The 20,084-nt window shown below is 47.6% G+C and overlaps 2 protein-coding genes across 3 annotated transcripts in view; one reads left to right on the top strand and one right to left on the bottom strand.

Moving 5' to 3' along the window:
- Nucleotides 1-8,336, bottom strand: Timm22 (translocase of inner mitochondrial membrane 22). The gene is made up of 4 exons (XM_052756007.1): nt 7,888-8,336; nt 5,209-5,405; nt 3,429-3,501; nt 1-1,480 (listed from the first exon to the last, which is right to left on the bottom strand). Exons 1-4 carry the CDS (start codon nt 8,123-8,125, stop codon nt 1,404-1,406), a joined length of 585 nt encoding a protein of 194 aa, XP_052611967.1. The 5' UTR covers nt 8,126-8,336; the 3' UTR covers nt 1-1,403.
- The window catches only part of Nxn (nucleoredoxin), a 160,858-nt gene continuing 142,287 nt past the window's right edge, over nt 1,514-20,084 (top strand). The window contains exon 1 of one of the 2 annotated variants that reach the window (XM_052756005.1): nt 1,514-2,096. In XM_052756005.1, the coding sequence (XP_052611965.1) occupies nt 2,013-2,096 (84 nt within the window). In that variant the 5' untranslated portion in view covers nt 1,514-2,012. Of the gene's footprint in view, nt 2,097-19,509; nt 19,924-20,084 lie in introns of those variants that run through there. The other variant, XM_052756003.1, reaches the window with a different exon arrangement.

Raw genomic sequence — 20,084 nt, forward strand, 5'->3', positions numbered from 1 at the left:
TAATGTGGAAGTTAGTCTTTGAATTCTGCTTGAGGATGAGTAGAGATGAGGAAGAAGCAAAGAAAAAGTGGAAGGGCTAGTACAGAGCAGGGAAAAAGACTGAAGGCTGACTGAAGGCGGCCAGTCCCAGGCCTTGCCGAGCCTCCTGCGGAGCTGACAGGAGGGCAGGACTGGGTCCATCCAGTCCATCTTCACCCACACACTACACTTTGGTCCAGTGGCACAGCCCCAACATTAAAAGGCTAGTTTTCTGCCATGCTATAACTCAGCTCAACTGCTGAAATAAAAAACTCTAAAAGCCAAAGAACTTCCTGGAGAACAAGGGTGATGGTGAGCAAGCCTTCAAAAGTTCCCGTATGATTGAGCCAGCAGGCTAACCAAAGCAAGTACGCATGTATCTTGAAACTGGGCTGGGGCCTGAGACCACTGGTTCAGCAAGCTGCATGCGTGACCATCGGCCAGCCCAATGGGGTTCTCTCTCTAAGGAGGCGGCAGAGTTACCAGCATATTCAGTGCATCTGAGAACAGGGCTAGCTAGACTGTGCTGCTGGGGCAAGGCCTAGCTGAGGGAGCAACTGTGGCGATAAAGGTACAGATTCCACAATCCCTGAGCCTAGCACCCCCAGAGTTCTTCGGAGATTTCCCAACTGTTCCATTGAACTGTCACTCTTCGGGCCACCTGGCATCATTTGTGGAAGATGTGAAATAAATCTGAAAAATAACTAACAGTGCATCTGCTCTTTAAAACAGAAAACAAAACTGAGTATGCTGCCTGCATGAATGTCCGTGCAGTGGTGTCTGGTGCCCTCAGAGGTCAGAAGAGGGCCTTGAATCCCCGAGCCACCATGTGGGTGCTGGGAACTGAACCTGGGACCTCTGGAAGAGCAACCAGTGCTATAAGCCACTGAGCCATCTCACCAGCCCCCACGTACATATTTTTAACAAGGACAGCAAAGACACTAACTGAAATAACATACTTGCCTGGATGGTATAAGTTTACTTTGCCTTGCCCTGGTATTCAGATGAATGCTTGCACAACGTTGCAAGGCAAAAGAGTTTCCTGGCTATGGGCAAACATCCTGCCACTTCCCTGTTCACAGCTGGAGAGCTGAGTGACGTCAGGACTGAGCTCAGTTCTTAACAGTCAACACACTGCCTCCTGATCTTTTTACTGCAAGGAGACAGACCATCTACCCTGGAAAACCTGGCTGGAATTCAGAAGTAGAAAAGTATGGCTGATCCAATGGCTGGAGGCAGAGGACAGCGAGGTGGTTCCCTCACACCACCAACTGTAGCGGGAAACAATTGGCTTCTCTCCTGAGGCAATGCCAAGTGTGTGGAAACTGCTCCAAAAACCAGCTCTGAAGGCGGACGGCATCTTGCTTCCTCTCAGGCCGTTTCTTTCAGCGTAGGTAATAATCGATTGCAGCAGAGAAAGCGGCAAAGCCCCCACAACCTATGGCGCCGGCCTTCACACCAGCTGCAAAGCAAACACAAGCGGTATTACTGAAGTAACAGGCGCTGGACTGGACTGGACTTGCAAAAAGTCTGCATCCGAGATGCAAGGAAACCAACTTAAGCATGTTCAATCATTCAAACTCATAGTGCCTTGTTAAGATTTCAATGAAGCAACATATCCCATCCAAACCACTGGGCTTCATTTAACTAGACATTTGCTTAGCTCTTCTCATTCCAAACGATTACTGTGTCCAGTTGTATGGAACTGGGCCCTCACAGTCCAGAAACTGGTTAAGGGAAGCGGCCCTTGGAATCACATGAAAGCATATGGCCTTACACCCTGATCTGTTTATGGAATAAATTCCTGGGAAGGTGATCAAAGCAATCCTGGGGGGAGCTGAGCTCACAGCCCTGAAAAACTACACTACAGAAGACCAGAAGAGAAGCCGCTCTGCCCACCAAGCCTGGCTGTGAGGAGCCAGCTTTCATGTCGGCTCATCACTGGTTCTCAGAAGATGAGAGGCTTCTGCTTCCACCAAGTCAAACTGTGAGTGATGGAGAGTGGCCCAGCAATACATGCTGCTTCTAGGAAAGGTCAAGTCCTTGAGGCCAATGCTCCACACTGGAACAGGGAGGAGGTGAGGGCTGGCTTCTTTCTAGCTGATAATCTAACATTCTGAGGATGTCTGCACTTGGCTTTCCTGTCGTCCGTCTCCCTTGTGTTTTAAATTTATTTTGTTTTTTTAATGTGTATGTGTGTGTGAGTGAATGAATGCCATGTGTACATGGGTGCCTGAGGAAGCCAGAGGGGTGTCAGATCCTCTGAAGCTACAGTTGCAGGTAGCTGTGAGGGTGTGGGGAACTGAACTCTCCCAAGAATCGTGCATGCTCATAACCACTTCTCCAACCAGCCCCTTTGGTTTTTTGAGGCAAGATCTCCTTAGTGGTAGGCTTACATGCTTGTATCATCATGCCCAGTGTGCACTTAGCTTTCAATTAGTAGAAATCTAAGACTCCCCAACTGCAGAAAGACACAGCTATTAAAATTTATATACAAAATTAAAACTGGCCACTGGGGCTGGGGCTGTAGCTCAGTACCAGAACTTAGGCTTAGTGTTTACCAGGACTGGGGCCTGGTTCCCAGAACTGTAAACCAAACAAAACCCTGACAACAGTATAAAATTAAGGGAAAAAAATGTTCAGACACTTGAGATGCCAGGAAATGAGTCTCAGCACAGCCTGCAGGTGTGGACAAGGGGACTGCTCAGGGCTGAGTGACTTACTAGGCTTCTGTACTACCCTACATGCCAACACACCAATTACCATGAGAACATCGTCTCACACATTCAATATGGAAGCTCTTTTTCTAGGCAAGATATAGCTCTATGGTTAATTATGGGTAATTTTCCCACCCTTGGGTGGCTTTTGATAACAGCAAAAGTCCCCATCCTAAAAAGCTATGAGCATTTGGCCAAACAGCCTACAATATGCATGATCCCATTCCACACACCAGCAAAGATTTACCTGGGGGGCTGAAGAGATGGCTCAGCAGTTCAAAGAGTACTTGTTCCTCTTGTAGAGGACCCGGGTCTGGTTCCCACCAGCCACATGACTCACAAATATCTGTAATTCCAGTCCAGGGGACCTGATGCCTTCCTATGGCACCAGGCACACATGTGGTACACAGACATATACATGTAGGCAAAACATCCATACAAATAAAAGTACATAGTTTTTAAAAAGAAAAAGATTGTATCTGGTCCAAAATCTCTAGAGTGCCAAGGATGAGGAAGCCTAACGTAGATGGAGATATAAGCAAGTTTCCAGAGCCGAGTCAACATAGAAGCAGCCAGGATTTATTTGTCAGAGGGAAGACTATCAAGCATCCTTGGAACACTCATGTTGGGAAATGTCAACATCAGCACGTTGTCCAGACCACAAAAGCAAGCCACTGAGAGCTGTTTACTAACCTCTGAAACCAATGGCTCCGCCAGTGATGCAGCCACTGATGACGCTGTTCTTCCAGTCCGACTTCCCCCGGTACTGTGGGTGGAGAGATGCTGGTTAGAGCCAGCCAGACGACGGCGGGAGAAAACACAGGGCTTCCAACTGCCTAGGTTAGTCCTAGGCAAAGGAAACCCTTATTTCCAAAGGGCAGTTCCTAAAATTTGTGTGTGCTTATACACGCTTCCTGCAGGTGGCGCCAGAGGGCTGAAGACAAGTCTAGCATTTGGGAAATAAGCAAGAGTTCTTACATTCTCCAGTTTAATTTTAAATCATTAACTACAATTACCTGAGTTGGTGATGTGGCCCAGTGGTAGAGCACTTGCCTACTATGCATAAAGCCCCAAGTTCAATCCCCAGCACCAAATAAATAAAATCACTTTTTGCCTATAGAAGATTTAAAAAAAAAAAGCAAAACCTATATTATAAATATGTAAAAAGTTCACATTAGGGACTAATCTAGATCAAAATTTGATATGTCTAAATGTTTGTTTTGAGGCAGTCTTCCTATGTAGCTCAGGCTGGCCCAGATCTCATGCTCCTGCTTCAGACCCCATCTAACTAAGGCTTGACATTTCTATTCTGCATTCCAGGAAGAACACTAAGAACATTGCTCTTTTAAAAGTTGTGTGATGGGCTGGGAGTGATAGCATGCACCTTTAATCCCAGCACTCAGGAGGCAGGAGCAGGTGTTCCAAGCCAACCAGGGTTACATTGTAAGAGCCTGTCTCAAAAACCAGGGGTGGGGACATGGGGAGGGGGGTAGGGGTGGGAAGAGGCCTGGAGAGATGGCTCAGTAGTAAAGAGCACTGGTTGCTCTTCCAGAAAGACCCTGGCTCAATTCTCAGGATCCAAATCTAACAACTGCCTGTAACTCCAGTCCCAAGGGATTAAATATCTTCCTCTGCCATCCTCAAGCACCAGGCAGGCACACAGTGCACATACATACATGCAGGCAAAATACCCATTTATACACACACACACACACACACACACACTTTTTAATCTAAATTTTTTACAAAGAGGATTGGTTTTAAAAGAAGAGCCAGGCTTCTGTAGAATTTTTTTTTTTCTGAGCTGAGGATCGAACCCAGGGCCTTGCACTTGCTAGGCAAGCGCTCTACCACTGAGCTAAATCCCCAACCCGTAGAATATTATTTTAAGGTGTGTTACTTTTGTTTATGTTGCATTTGTTTAACTCAGTGAAGTTGTGTTACTGTGCCTGTCTGGAACACTTGATTGGTCTAATAAAGAGCTGAACAGCCAATAGCAAGGCAGGAGAAAGGACAGGCGGGACTAGCAGAGAGAATATATAGAAAGAGAAACCTGGGAGGAGAAGGAAGTAGCCAGAGAAGGAGGAAGACTACAGGGATCAGCCACCCAGCTACACAGCAAGCCATGGAATAAGAGTAAGATATAGAAGAGAACAGGAAAAGCCCAGAGGCAAAAGACAGACAGGTTAAGGAAAGCTGGCAAGAAACAAGCCAAGCTAAGCCCACGCATTTATAAATAAGAATAAGCCTCCGTGTGTGTGATTTGGGAGCTGGGTGGCGGGCCCCCAAAAATAGCAAAAACCAACAACATCAGGCGGTGGTGGCACACGCCTTTGAGTCAGAGACAGGCAGATCTCTGTGCGTTCCAGGCCAGCCTGGTCTACAGAGCGAGATCCAGGACAGCCAGGACTACACAAAGAAACCATGACTTGAAAAACAGACAAGGATTTCTTAGAAAGCAAGAGGCACTTACAGATTCTACCAAACACTCAGTACACGAAAACATGGCGCCCACAATGGCAAAATTTTTGGCGTAGGACATTCCTCTTTGTCCCATGTCTTTCAGAACTTCTTTGGCGGTTGGTGTCCGGTAAGGGTCCTTAGGGTCAAAGCCTACATTCGTATCAATGCCGGCAGTAAAGACCCCAAATGCACCTCCCAAGACAAATCCTAGAAACAAGCAGAGATAAGATTGTCTTGCACATCTGGACTACCGTTTTGGGATGATACTTGAAGGTGGCCTTTCTGGCCTCTGGCTATTCAATCTCGATCCTGCTCCCTCCACAGTCACAATCGGAGTCTATCCCCCACTGACTGACTCCTCGAGGATTTCTTCCTCCTTCATTTTTTCAGCCTTTCAGCTTTAACCCTCTGTTCCTCTGTAGACCAGCCACCCTCAAGTTCAGCTACCAACTTTGTATATCATTCCCTTGACCATGCCTACATTCCTAACAGTCACTTAGTCATTACCACATATTCTAGAATACTCTATTTTTCACAATAACTTGTGAGGTAGATGTTACTGCTCTCTCTTTCTGGCTTTTTTGTTTGTTTGAGACAGGGTCTCACTATGCAATTCTGATTGGCCTGGAACTTGCTATTGTAGAACAGGCTATCTCAAAGTCAAGAGATCCACCTGCCTCTGCCTCCCAAGTGCTTGAATTAAACAAGTGTGTACCACCCAGCTGTGCTCTCCAAACCAAAGCTTAGAAAGGTTGAGTAGAACTGTCTCCAGAGTCTCATGGCTAGTATACAGGAAATCCTGGGTTGCTATCAACAGATGACTTGTGCAAGCCTTGGACATTTCTTTGTGTATATGTGGGTGTAGGCCAGAGGTCAATTCTAGGGTGTCACTCTTCAGGAACCATACACCTTTATTTTTTTATTTTTTTTTTTTTTCAAGACAGGGTTTCTCTGTGTAACAACCCTAGTTGTCCTGGAATTTGCTCTGTAGACCAGGCTAGCCTCAAACTCACAGAGATCTGCCTGCCTCTGTCGTCCGGGTGCTGGGTGTGGTGGTGCACACCTTTAATCCCAGCAGAGAGGTAGAGCCAGGCGGATCTCTGTGAGTTCAAGGCCAGCTTGGTCTACAGAGCAAGATCCAGGACAGGGACCAAAACTACACAGACAAATCCTGTCTCGAAAAACAAAACAAAACAAACAAAACCACCTCCAGCCACTTTTTTCTTTTTTAAAGAGGATCTCTCAATGGACCCAGAACTAACTGATTATGCTTGGCTGACTGGTAACTGAACCCTAAGAACTGCCTGCCTGTCTTCCCATTGATAGGTTACAAGGCATTTTCAGGCATAACTGACATTTATTTATCTATTTATTTATGTATTTGAGACACAGACTATGTAGGCTCTCCTGGAGCTTGCTATGTAGGCCAAGTGGCCTCAAGCTCAGATCCACCTGCCTGTCTAGTGCTGGGATTAGAGGCCTGGGCCACCTCACTCAGCCATACCTGGCTTTTTATGGGGATGCTGGGTATTGAACTCAGATCTCCATGCTTTCGTGACAAGCACTTTACCAACTGCACTTTCTCCCTAGCCATTTCTGCACAGATGTCTTCTCATCACCTGAAGATCAATGTAAGGTCAAAGAAACTAGACACCACCTCCCCTCCCAAAATTGCTTGTTTTCTAATCACTCCAGCTCCAAAACTCTCTCTTCTCTCTACTACATTTAAGATTTGCTTTTTGTTTCTTTGGTCGGTTTTTTGTTTTTTGTTTTCAAGACAGTGTTTCTATTATGTAATCCTGGCTGTCCTGGAATTCACTATACAGACTACGCTGGCCTGGAACTCTGAGAGCTGACTGCCTCTTCACCCCCACTTTTTAAGACCTGAACTCCTGCAATTTGCATTTCTTAAATGTTTTTCATTCCCAATGAAATTTAAATTTATCTACAAATACAGTCAACCTTTATCTGTACACTGGAAGTGTGCTGTACATGCTCAAATCCTCAAAGGTTAATTTGTGTTTGTTTGGGTTTTTTGTATTGTCCCATCGTACCGCATCTCAACTGTCTAATCACACTGGCCTTCATAGTTTTTCATTTGTTGTTTTTTTGTTGGTGGTGTTTGGGTTTTTTGTTTTGTTTTGTTTTGAGACAGATTCTCTCTACGTAGGGCTGGCTGTCCTGGAACTCTCTCTGTAGACCAGGCTAGCCTCGAACTCACAGAGATCCATCTGCCCCCCCCCCCCCCCCCCCCCCCCCCCCCCCCCCCCCCCCCCCGCCTCCCGAGGGCTGGGATTAACTTCAAACTTCTGACTTGAGGACCTTTGCCTTGGCACTTCCCTATGCGTCTGCTGCACTCTTCTGCCCGGCTCCTAGAAATTCTCTATCAAGGCTCTTGTCACTCTCATCCCGATCCACAGCCTGGCACACGACAGTTGCGTAGTAACAGCTTTTTGGATGAATACACGAATGAACGAAAGCATCTACTTAACAATCTGCAGGCTCTGACCGTAGTTCTGATTCTCCGTTCGAACTCCCAACCATGAATGTTAAGAGAGAATTGTCGGGGAGCAATCGAGGTCGAGACCCAAGGGTCCTTCGCCTCCCGGGCGCGTGGTCTTACTTAGCAAGGAACCCCAAAGCCCTCCAAGTCCTCAGCCTCCCAGGGGTCCCACGAGCCTCGCCTCACCTCCCACGCAGGCTAGCACTGCCTTGAAGGCGCAGCTTTCCATCGCCCTCTCGATCATCTTCTGCTCCTCGCTCTTGGAGGGACTCGGGATCCCGCCCAGGCTGCCGGGCTCCAGGAGCCGGGGCTGACGCTTGTCGCCCACCAGGTACTGCAGAAGAAGGCTGTACTGCAGAGGAGCTTCGGCGGAACCCGCCGCCTCGGGAGCTGAAGCCCCGGCCTTGGGGGCGGCCGCCGCCATGACCGTAGGGGCCTTAGAACCTTTCGCGTCGTACTTCCCACAGCCGATTCCACATGCTTCCCTAGGTGTTCAGCCATCGTGACGCAGCGGCAGATTCGCCACAGTTAGGAAGCTGCAAAAAGCAAAAGTCGGCCTGTGCACCAGCGTCGAGGAAGCTATGGTGTTTCCCCAAAGCCGCTTGCAAACACTGAGTCAAGTTTGTAAGGCATTGCTAAAAGCACTGACAAACAAGATTCAGGGTCTCCAGAGCTCCCCCTCAACTAGGTCGCTCCAGTGCGGTGCACGCCGGGATTTGTAGTTCTAACTCAAAAGTGTAACTACTCTCCCAGAAAGCTGTGCGCGCGCTCGCCCGGCTGCTTCCTCAGAAGCTCTTCAGAGTAGCGGATGAAGAAAGGCCGGGCTCCTGCTAGAATGCAGTTTGTTGAGCATCCAGCAGGGGGCATGCGTGCCCTCTTTGTTGCCCCGCCAAGCTGCAGTGATCTGGCTACCTCAGTAGCTAGGACTACAGGCTGGTTGGTATGTGCTTTGTAAGTAAAAGTTGAAACATGGCATAAAGGTATTCAATAGACATTTTATTATATAGATAAGCCTTTGAGGAGAAAGAAGGGGCCAACAAAGGAGCTGGGTGGTGGTGGCACATGTAATCCCAACAGAGGCAGGCAGATCTGTGAGTTCGAAGCCAGCCTGGTCTACAGAGCGAGTTCCAGGACCGCCGGTGCTACACAGAGAAACCTCGTTTTGAAAAAACAAAATAAATAGATAATTGGGGAGTGTGGTAGTTGTGATTCAGATCCATGCAAAACTACGCTGCACCTCTGACAATTGATTTCTCTGTCTTAGCTAAGAGAAACCCTCATGAAAACGGAAGTGATTACAGATGCATCTTTGGTGTCTCAAACCCTCCACGTTCTTCTTGCTTCTGACCCCACCAGGCCACTAAGCTAAGTCTGACGTTTCCAGTGGTTTCTTAGTCATCAAATTGTTTTCCTAAACTTGTCAGCTGCCTGTGACACGTTGACCCCCTCTCTCTCCTTTGATGCTTTGTCAGTACTTTTTAAAGATTACGGTGTGTGTGTGTGTGTGTGTGTGTGTGTGTGTGTGTGTGTGTGTGTGTGTGTGCAGGTGCCCATGGAAGCCAGAAAAGAGTACCAGGTCCTCTGGAGCTGGAATTCAGGTGCCTGTGAGCCGGGGGTTGTAAGCCACCAGATTCGGGCTGGGAACTGACTTTGGTGGTCTGGAAGAGCAAACAGCAAGTCCTCTTCACTGCTGAGCCATCTCTCGGCCTGACTTCTGCAGTTCTGATTGAGCCTTCTCTCCGACTTTGTGGCAGCCTCTCCAGTTGCTCTTGCAGTCTTCTTCTTCTTCTTCTTCTTCTTCTTCTCTTTTTTTTTTTTGTTTAGTTTTTTCTTTTTTTTTTTTTAAGATTTATTTATTTATTATGTATACAGCATATATGACTGCAGGCCAGAAGAGGGCACCAGATCTCATTACAGGTGGTTGTGAGCCACCTTGTGGTTGCTGGGAATTGAACTCAGGACCTCTGGAAGAGCAGTCAGTGCTCTTAACCTCTGAGCCATCTCTCCAGCCCCTTGTTTAGTTTTTTCAAGACAGGGGTTCTCTGTGTAGCTCTGGAGCCTGTTTTGGATCTGCTCTGTAGACCAGGCTGGCCTCGAACTCACAGAGATCCGCCTGGCTCTGCCTCCCGAGTGCTGGGATTAAAGGCGTGCGCCACCAGCGCCCAGCTCTTAGAGTCTTCTTATAAGCAACTTTGACACTTTGCTGTTGTTCTTCCTGGCTCCATCCTTTATGGATTAGTGTTTAGTCATGTCTTAACAACCGTGAGTCGGGACTCCAGTTCATGCCAAGATGTTAAGAGTCAGAGTGGGCCGGGTGGTGGTGGCGCACGCCTTTAATCCCAGCACTCGGGAGGCAGAGCCAGGTGGATCTCCGTGAATTTGAGGCCAGCCTGGTCTACAGAGCGATTTCCAGGACAGCCAGAGCTGTTACACAGAGAAACCCTGTCAGGAAAAAAACAAACAAACAAAAAAGAGTCAAAGCTGGATCTGAGAGAAGTTGAGGCAGTCTCCCAGGATAGTAGGCTTTGGGAACAGAAAATAGTCTAGAGAGCTAATCCAGGAGTGTAGAGTCCTCGCCTATCATGCCTGGGCCATGGGTTCAATCTCCAGCACTAAATAAATAAATAAATAAATAAATAAATAAATAAATAAATAAATAAATAAATCCATTTAAGTGCAACAATAAAATCTCAAAGGAAGGGTCAGGAAGAATCGAGCCATCAGATGGAGAAACTCCCTATGGAGCAGGCTCACACGGGAGGAAGTCTTTTACAGAACCACCCTTAGCCAAGATCACAGATAGGGAGCAGTTAGACTGCTCGGCTGTCTCCTTCTCCCATCGCCATCCAACAGTGGGATGGATTTCATCTGATGGAAAACTTGAGCCTCCTCCAAGGGTACTCTAAATGGAAGAAATTATTTCCCGTGTTTACTTCCCTGGGGACGTCTGGGATTTTGTCTGACAGCTAACATGGGTGTGAGCCCAGCAACTGTCAGGTTCTGCCCTTCTCTGCAGATATCTGTTCCGGCCACAAGGATACGGGGTTAGACGATTGTCCCCATAGATCCGAGTTGACCAGGGAAGTTAGAGAGGAGGTAGTTTTCCAGGGAAGATTATGACACTGAGTTGATGACTCTCCAGTCAGAAGACTCAAGGTCGTGGCTCAGAGGTCACGTGCTGAATCAGGAGCAAGCCTAATTATGTCTTCCTGTTGTCTGTAAGCCCCTAGTTGATCTGTAAGACTTCAGTGCTGTCCGCTGCTGAAGCCAAGAAGGGAAACAAAGAGCTCAAGTTGGGATGGAAGGAGAAGGTCCAAGCTGGACTAGCGGTGGCGGCGCACGCCATGAATCCCAGCACTCAGGAGGCAGAAGCAGATGGATCTCTGAGTGTGAGGCCAGCCTGGTCTACAGATGGAGTTCACGCTTCAGAGAGAGGGGGGGGAGGGAGGGAGGGAGGGAGGGAGGGAGGGAGGGAGGGAGGGAAGAGGAGGAGGAGAAGGGGGAGGTCCAAGCTGAGTGCAGACTATTGCATATGGGTGTGAGTTGCATATGATAACAATGGAAAGTTCCAAAAGCCCTACGGCTGGTAGAAAGTATGTGCTGCTTAGCTGACTGATTTGTTATAGACAGTCAATATTGGACAAGTGACTTGATTTTTAGATTTTATTTATTTTAAATGTATGCCTATATGTGTTTATCTGAATGTACGTCTGTGCACCAAGTGCGTGCAGTACCCTGGAGGCCAGAAGATGGCATCAGATCTCCTAGGACTGGAGTTATGTAGATGGTTCTGAACCATCATGTGGATCCTGAGAACTGAACCCAGAAACTCCGGAAGAGCAGCCAGTGCTCTCAACTGCTGAGCCGTCTCTCCAGCCCCTGGTGGGATAATTTTTCATTTAAGGGGCTTTGATTAATGTCCTCTGACACTAGAGACTACCTGGGAGCTACAGGTGAACTAAGTTAGCACTTTTCACACACACACACACACACACACACACACACACACACACACACACACACTCCCATACCTGCACTTCCTATTGCCCATCTGGATGAATCACCCTTTTATTGCATTGCACATGCACACATCCGTCTTCTGAGTCCACTCCTTTGCTTTGGTACTCATTGACAGGGAAGCGTGTTATCCCCTGTCATCTCTCGGTCAATAGACTGAGAGGCTCTTGCCTCCTGCTTGACTCTTCAACCCATCCACAGAAACATCTTTCAGCACCCAGGTGTAATTGCATCTGCTGCTTCAGATTTTTTTTTTTTTTTTTTTTTTTTTTTGCAGAATATTTCTTTACACTGTGTGAAGATGTGTCACTGCGATTGGTTTAATAAAGAGCTGAAATGGCCGGCCATTAGGTATGCAGGAAAGATTAGGCAGGTCTTCTGGAGACAGAGAGGACTCTGGAAAGAAGAAAGGCAGAGTCACCAGTGAGGCAGGGAGAGGAAACAGGAGGTAATGGCAAGTGGCAGAGCATAAATGAATATAAATGGGTTAATTTGTTATAAGAGCTAGTGGGACCAGCCTAAGGTAATGGCCAAGCTTTTATGATTAATAAGAAGTCTCCATGTCGTTATTTGTGAGCCGGCGGCCCAAAGAAAAATCCGACTACAGATTCTTTGCTGTACCATGACACAAATCTTTAGTCCCTTGTTGTTTTTATGTCTGTGTTCAAGAAAATACACATGCTTCAGTCCAAGCCCAACTCTTACTGGAACATTCCCATGCTCACAATGTGCTTTTTTGCCCCCTGAGGCAGGGTTTCTTTGTGTAAAAGCTCTGGCTGTCCTGGAACTTGCTCTGTAGACCAGGCTGACCTAGAACTCACAAAGATCCACCTGCCTCTGCTTCCCAAGTGCTAGGATTAAAGGTGAGTGCCACCATGGCCTGGCTCCATATTCTTAATTAGACTTAGAAATGATATGTCAGAATCATCCTTGTTTTTGGCTGGGTATCCCAGCACTAGAGAGGTAGAGGCAGGCAGGTCTCTGAGTTTAGGGTCAGCCTGGTTACATTTACACAGTGTGTGTGTGTGTGTGTGTGTGTGTGTGTGTGTGTGTGTGTGTGTGTGTGAAGGTGCCCACAGAGGCCAGAAGAATGATCGATCATCAATGATCCTCTGGAACTGGAGTCCGAAGTGGTTGTGAGGCATCTGATGTGGGTGCTGGGAACTGCATTCGAGTCCTCTAGAAGAGCAGCGAGTGCTCTTAGCCACTGAACCCCAGCCCCCTCAGAATCATTCTTGGGGTTTTCTTTGTTTTTTGTTTTCTTTTTGAGACAGAGTCTCACTGTGTAGCTATGTAGACCACACTTGCCCCCAACTCATAGAGATCTGCTGCCTCGAGTGCTGGCATCAAAGGCGTATGCCCCTTGTCCGGCAACTCAGAATCATCAATGTTCTGTGTTCTTTAGTGTGAGAGAGCTAAGTTGGAACTTTTTTTCTTTGTTTTATTCTTTTTTTCCTTTCTTTCTTCTTTCTTTCTTTTTTTAAAGTTGGAACTTTTTGACACTCATTTCTTGCTAGATGCTGTTCTTGCATCTCAGTCAAGTGTTAGAAAATGCTGCTCCTACTACATCTTCTTTCTGACACTGGCCTTAGCAGTGGACCCATGTTTTCCTCATTGGGAACGAAGGTTTCCTGGGCTGCTCAGTGACAGATCCTTAGATTCTAGCCTGTTTCTGGTGGGTGATCCAATATTCCTGGATCAGATTTCCTATGTGCCAGAATTTCTCGGGAGTCCGTGTGTGTGTGTGTGTGTGTGTGTGTGTGTGTGTGTGTGTGTGTGCAAGTGTGGATGCCTGTGAAAGCTAGAAGAGGGCACTGGGTGTGGAGGCACACTCTTTAATCCTAGTACTTGGGAGGCAGAGGCAGGAAGATCTGAGTTTAAAGGCCAGCCTAGACTACTTATCAAGTTCCAGGCTAACCAAGGCTGCAGAGCAAGACCTTGTTTCAAAAAAAAGACTCAGGATGATTTGAGTAGGCCATGGAGTTCCCAGCTTATTGGTTCAACTTGATTCTGGGTATTCCTGGATGAGATTAATATTTGAATTGGTGCACTGAAGAAAGCTAGCACCCTCCCAGATGTGGGTGTATCTTATTCATTCCTGTAGAAGCCTGAATGGGGCAAAAAGACAGAGGACGGGAACTCACTCTGCTATTTTGGATCTGGGGCATCACCTTTGGACTTCAAGTCTGAGGAACTTACATCGTTGGCTCTCTTGGGTCTCCATCTGGCTGGCTGAAGATCGCCAAAGACTGCTCAGCTCCTATGACCAGGGGGTCAGCTCCTTACACTACATCAGTCCCCTCCCCATCTCTAACACAGACTAATAGGGATCAATTCTTTTCAGTAACCAAATTGTATTTCAAATGATGAATGTCTCGGGAGATTTGTTTGTATTGTCGTCCGGAGACCACCGATGGAGTTGAACTTTGATTCAGAGAGTGGAGTCCACATTCAGCTGGCTGGAATAAACTACAATTTTCTGGCCAACTCAGATGAAGGAAGGTAAGAGGCACAGAGAGGAAGAAGGAGGGGCTTGGAAAGATTCGAAGGCCCTTTTGATCTGGGAAGGTGGAAAGAAGGGTGACTGATCTTTTTTTCCGTTGCTGTGGCTCTATCAGATTTATACCCTAATATCTGACTCTCAAGCTTTATTTATTAATAAAACAATAAAAGAAGGCACTAACGATGAATGTGTCATAATTTAATCATCTTTATTGATACACAGTTAAGCTTTTTCTAGTCTTTCCAGTGAGCAATAAATATACATACAATCATTGTGCACATGTGTTAGCATACCTAAAGACCAAGAACTGTGATATATGAAACATCTAAAAAAAATTTTGAATGGGGCGTGGTGGTGCACATCTTTAGTTCCAGTACTCTGGAGGCAGAGGCAGGCAGGTGGATCTAGATTAGTTCAAGGCCATCCTGGTCTCTAAAGCAAGTTCTGGGACAGCCAGGGCTATACAGAGAAACCTTGTCTTGAGAAAAAAAAATTTTTTTGAAACAAGATCTTACTGGTCTTAAACTCAGGATCCTCCTGCTTTGACCTCCTAAGTGCTGGAATTATAGGTTTGTGCCACCATGCTGATTTATGGATCTTTAATTTTCTTTTTCCTTTTCTTTTTCTTTTCTTTTCAAGACAGGGTTTTTCTGTGTAGCCCCGGCTCTCCTAGAACTTGCTCTGTAAACCAGGCTGGCCTCGAACTCAGAGATTTGTCTGTCTCTGCCTCCTAAGTGTTGAGATTAAAGGCTTGAGCCACCACAGCCTGGCAGGATCTTTAATTTTCCAAAATTATTTTATGTGTATGGGTGTTTTGCCTGTATGCATGTCTGTGTACCACCTGTGTGCCTGGTACACAAGAAGGCCAGAAGAGGGCATCAGATCCCTTGGAAATGGAGTTATAGACAGTTATGAGCCATCAATCACATCAATGTTGGGAATTGAACTTGAGTCCTCTAGAAGAGCAGCAAGTACTCTTCTGAGTCTTCTCTCTAGCCCCCAAATTTTTATTTTTAAAACATCTGTGTGTGGCTGGGCGGTGGTGGCGCACGCCTTTAATCCCAGCACTTGGGAGGCAGAGCCAGGCGGATCTCTGTGAGTTCGAGGCCAGCCTGGGCTACCAAGTGAGTTCCAGGAAAGGCGCAAAGCTACACAGAGAAACCCTGTCTCGAAAAAAACAAAAAAAAAAAATGTGTGTGTATGTTTGTATGTATGTGTGCATGTATGATTGTGTGTGTGTGTGTGTGTGTGGGCATGCATGTGAAAGTCAGAAGACAACTTTGTCACACCAATTCTCTCCATCCAGTTTTATATAGGTTCCAGGGACCAACTCAGGTGTCTATGCTTGCATGGTGTGCTGGTTAGTTTTATGTCAGCTTGATATATGCTAGAGTCATTTGGGAACAGGGACTCTCAACTGAGAAAAATGCCTCCACAAAATGGCCTGTAGGCCAGGCTGTAGTGCATTTTCTTAACTATGTGAGAGGGCCCAGGCTACTGTAGGTGGTGCCACATCTGGGATGGTGGTCCCAAGTGCTATAAGAAAGCAGTCTGAGCAAGCCATGAGGAGCAAGGCAGGAAAGAAAGGAAGAAAGAAAGAAAGAAAGTCTTACTCATGTGTCTGGTAGTATAGGGCATTGTGAGCCACCCCATGTTAATGTAGGGATCCAAACATGAATTCTCTAGGGCTTCTAACCACTGAGCCATCTCTCCAGCACCCCTAGAATCCTGTTTCTTCTTTCTTTCTTTCTTTTTTTTTTTTTTTAGGTTTTTTGAGACAGGGTTTTTCTTTCCTGGATCTCGCTCTGCAGACCAGGCTGGCCTCGAACTCACAAAGATCCGCCTGCCTCTGCCTCCCAAGTGCTGGGATTAAAGGCATGCGCCACCACTGCCCAGCTAGAATCCTGTTTTTAAAGCCTTAAATGGATGGATGTGATGGTGCCTGGAATTACAAAAGGCTGGAATTACACCCCTCCATGGACTCTGCATCAGTTCCTGCCTCCAGGTTCCTGTCCTGACTTCCTTTGATGGTGGACTATCATGTGTGGAAGTGTAGGGGAAATAAACCCTTTCCCCTCCAAGTAGCTTTTAGTCACGGTGCTTTATCACAGCAATAGAAATCTTAACTAGACACATGGCAAGCACCTTTACCTGCTGAGCCATCTTGCCAGCCCTGATTTATGAATCTTATCTTTGTAGTACTACGTAATTGAACTTAGGTTCTCTAGCATCCTATGCAGCTACTCTACCACTGAGCTTCCCCTTGGCCTTGAAGATTTATGAATCTTAAAGGTGACAAACATACTTATTCTGAATAATATCATATTCCTCAACTGTAATTTTTCAAAAGAAACTAGTATACATCCCTTACAAATCCAGGCATGTTGTAGTTCTTTGGTACAAAATTTAAAACTTGTGTAGTATAATTAGTCGAATCCTGGCTAGGACAGCTTCTTTACGTGTGTCTCCTATACCCCATACAGAAGACAGTGACACTTCCCACAGGCCAAAGGACACTGGCTAATTCTTTACAGGAAGTCAAATAAGTCTTGTTGGGCTTCTCGTAAGAAACATCCGCTGGAATTATGAGTTTGGAATAATTTTCATTGCAAATCCCCTCCTTCCACACCCCTTTGGAAGGCAGCTGCAAGCCTTGGCTTCTCACCAAGGTATGCTGCACCAACAATTCTCCAAATCGTATTTATATTTCACGTGCAGTATGTTCGAACTCTCACTTTCCCAGGTGCCAGATGCTGGCTTGGACACACTCCAGTGGAAACTGCTTTCCTGTAAAATAATGAAAGGAAAATGCTCAACAAATCACCTCTTCGTATCACCCTTGCACCTAGCTTATCCACGCTAAGCACTCAATAATGACTTCTCTATTTCCCCCAATCCCCTAGAGTTCTTCTTCACCTACCTCTATTCCCAATACTCTGTTCTTTGGCTTGCATAAGATGCAAATGTTGGTAGTCTTTTCAGATTTTGTTTTTTGAAACAGGGTCTCACTATGAATCTCTGGCTGGCCTGGAATTGTTACATAGACCAGACTGGCCTGGAATTCACAGAGATCTGCCTGCTTCTGCCTCCCGTGTGCTGGGATTAAAGGTGTGCGCCACCATGCCTGGCCTCCTTTCACATGTCTTTAGAATTTGTTTGATGATGTCTGTCTGAGTGTAGATGTCTATCTGTCTGACATGCTTTCTTTCTTTCTTTTTTTTTTTTTGTTTTTTGAGACAGGGTTTCTCTGTGTAGCTTTGCGCCTTTCCTGGAACTCACTTGGTAGCCCAGGCTGGCCTCAAACTCACAGAGATCCACCTGGCTCTGCCTCCCGAGTGCTGGGATTAAAGGCGTGAGCCACCACCCACCCGGCCTGACATGTTTTCAAACATGTGAAACCACATACCCACTCAGGAACATTTCAAATATAACTCAGGTGGGAAGATAAAACATTTTTACCCACAGGATTTATTTTGAAACAGAACCTCCCTATGTAGCACAGGCTAGCCTGGAATTTAGGATCCTCCTGCTTTTAACCTCCAAAAAGCTGGAATTACATCCATTTAAGGTTTTAAAAACAAGATTCTAGGGGTGCTGGAGAGATGGCTCAGTGGTTAGGAGCCCTGGAGAATTCATGTTTGGATCCCTACATTAACATGGGGTGGCTCACAATGCCCTATACTACCAGACACATGCACACGTACACATGAATAAGATGATATTTATTTAGTGTTTTGAGGCAGGGTACTACTGTGTAGCCCTGGCTATTTTAGACCAGGTCGGCTTCAAACTCACAAAGATCTGCCTCCTGAGTGCTGGAAATAAAGGCACAAGCCACCGTTTCTGGCTCCAGTATGTAGTAGGGATTGCCAGGCCACTCTGCTTTGTCTTAATGACTTTCACTGGTTTGTGTGAAGACATGTTACGGACTTGACCATTTACACAATTCTTCCTTCTACCTTGAACACATTGAGAACCTTGGGGGCATTTGTGCCAGAGCTTGAAGTTACGTTCGGAAGTTTAAGTGTTCTTGTGTCATGCACGTTGGTGTGTGTGTGTGTGTGTGTGTGTGTGTGTGTGTGTGTGTGTTGTAGTGGAAGAAATGTGGGCAATTAAAGTTCTTCTGTGTTAATCTTTTACACCTTATGTGCTGTGCTGGTAAGAGTTTTTCTCTTTCATTCTTCCATTAGATGGCGGCAGATGCGAAAGAAATAACTTCCAAAGCCTTGGAGGGTGGCTGGTGGTTGGGTTTTCTTTTTAAAACGTTCATGGTAACTGAGCTGATACTCATCAATGGTGTGTGTGTGTGTGTGTGTGTGTGTGTGTGTGTGTGTGTGTGTGTGTGTGTGTGTGTTGGTTTACATTTTGGCCTGTGTGCGGTGTGTAGTGGTAATGGGAGGTCAGGAGACTTGCCACACAGCCATTTGTTTTATCAAGGTTCTTCCTAAGCATTGGAAAGTATCTTTCAACATGGGGGGAAAATCCTTAGAATTTTCTCAACTACCAGCAGACCTGAGATAAGCTATGGAGCCGAGTCAGGAGAGCAGCCAACACTGATTTGGAGACGCTGCGCCATCTGTTGCATACATTAATGGAAATGGAAGAGAGCCATTTCCCATCGGGGAATGGTTCCAGCGACCTGTGGACTGAAATCCCACACTGTGACTTGCAATCAGCCCACAAGTATTTATGAATTCTCTCTCTTGGGCCTGGCACATGAAACAGAGAGGTGGCGCCCACCAGTCTCCTTACAGCAGCAAGCACAACACACACACATGACTGCTGAGCACGACGGGCCTGATACAGTGACACTGGACGGTGAAGACGTTAAATCCTACAAGTTTTATACGAGGTCATTGGGGTTTGAAATGGCTTAAGGGTTAGTGTAGGGAAGGGAGTAAGAGAGGCTGGAAGAGAGCAAAGACCGGTGCAGAATCCAGTGTGGAGAAGGTTTAGAAGTGGAAGGTGAGAGGAATTAGGGGCAGGGGTGCAGCAGCATCAGAAAGCGCCAGTTCAGGGGACCCTTTCCTGCTTTAGGTCCGGGTATTCTGGTCCTGGTGTAGAACTCGGGTCAGGTTTCTTACTTTGGCCACAGCCAGAGGCCCGCGCCAAGGCGCCAGCTGCTGCGGACCTGCCTGCGCAGCGCGGGCCAACCTCGGAGGGGGCGTGGCTAGGGAGGGGCGTGGCTGGGCGGCCCGGTGGGCGGGGCTCGCCTCCCAGCCGCCGCTGCCGCCGCCGCCTCTGCCTCCGCCCGCCGCGCGGACCAGCGAGCCGGGTAGCAGCCGTGAGCCTGCCTGCCCGCCCGCCCGCCCGCCCGCGTGCTGGGGCTGCGGTGGGCCAGGATGTCGGTCTTCCTGGAGGAGCTGCTGGGCGACAAGCTGGTGACGGGCGGCGGCGAGGAGGTGGACGTGCACTCGCTGGGAGCCCGCGGCATCGCGCTGCTGGGGCTCTACTTCGGGTGCAGCCTGAGCGCCCCCTGCGCTCAGCTCAGCGCCAGCCTGGCCGCCTTCTACGGCCGCCTGCGAGGGGACACGGCCGCCGGGCCGGGGGCCGGGGCTGGGGCGGGCGCGGCCGCTGAGCCAGAGCCCCCGCACCGCCTGGAGATCGTCTTCGTGTCCTCGGACCAGGACCAGCGACAGTGGCAGGACTTCGTGCGGGACATGCCATGGCTGGCGCTGCCCTACAAGGAGAAGCACCGGAAGGTGAGTAGCGCGGGCCCGGCGGCGCCCCCGGCCTGCAGGCGCGTTCCACGCTCCGGGAGCCAGCTGCTCGCCGCCCCCACCCGCTGTCCTCAGGCCTGCCTTCTCTATCTTGGCTGGCTCCCCGTTCTTGCCCTATCCGGGACCCCGCCGGGTTAGGGCGC

The sequence above is a fragment of the Peromyscus californicus genome, unplaced genomic scaffold (assembly GCF_007827085.1).
Source record: "Peromyscus californicus insignis strain IS unplaced genomic scaffold, ASM782708v3 Scaffold_3__1_contigs__length_106647218, whole genome shotgun sequence".
Lineage (NCBI taxonomy): Eukaryota > Metazoa > Chordata > Mammalia > Rodentia > Cricetidae > Peromyscus > Peromyscus californicus.

What these genes read in the sequence shown, in the direction of transcription:
- Timm22 (XM_052756007.1), bottom strand. Translation starts at nt 8,125, where the DNA reads ATGGCGGCGGCCGCCCCCAAGGCCGGGGCTTCAGCTCCCGAGGCGGCG. An exon ending in AGTGCTAGCCTGCGTGGGAG is followed by an intron (nt 5,406 to 7,887) that starts GTGAGGCGAGGC and finishes GCTTGTTTCTAG; the next exon opens with GATTTGTCTTGGGAGGTGCA. An exon ending in CGGAGCCATTGGTTTCAGAG is followed by an intron (nt 1,481 to 3,428) that starts GTTAGTAAACAG and finishes TTTGCTTTGCAG; the next exon opens with CTGGTGTGAAGGCCGGCGCC.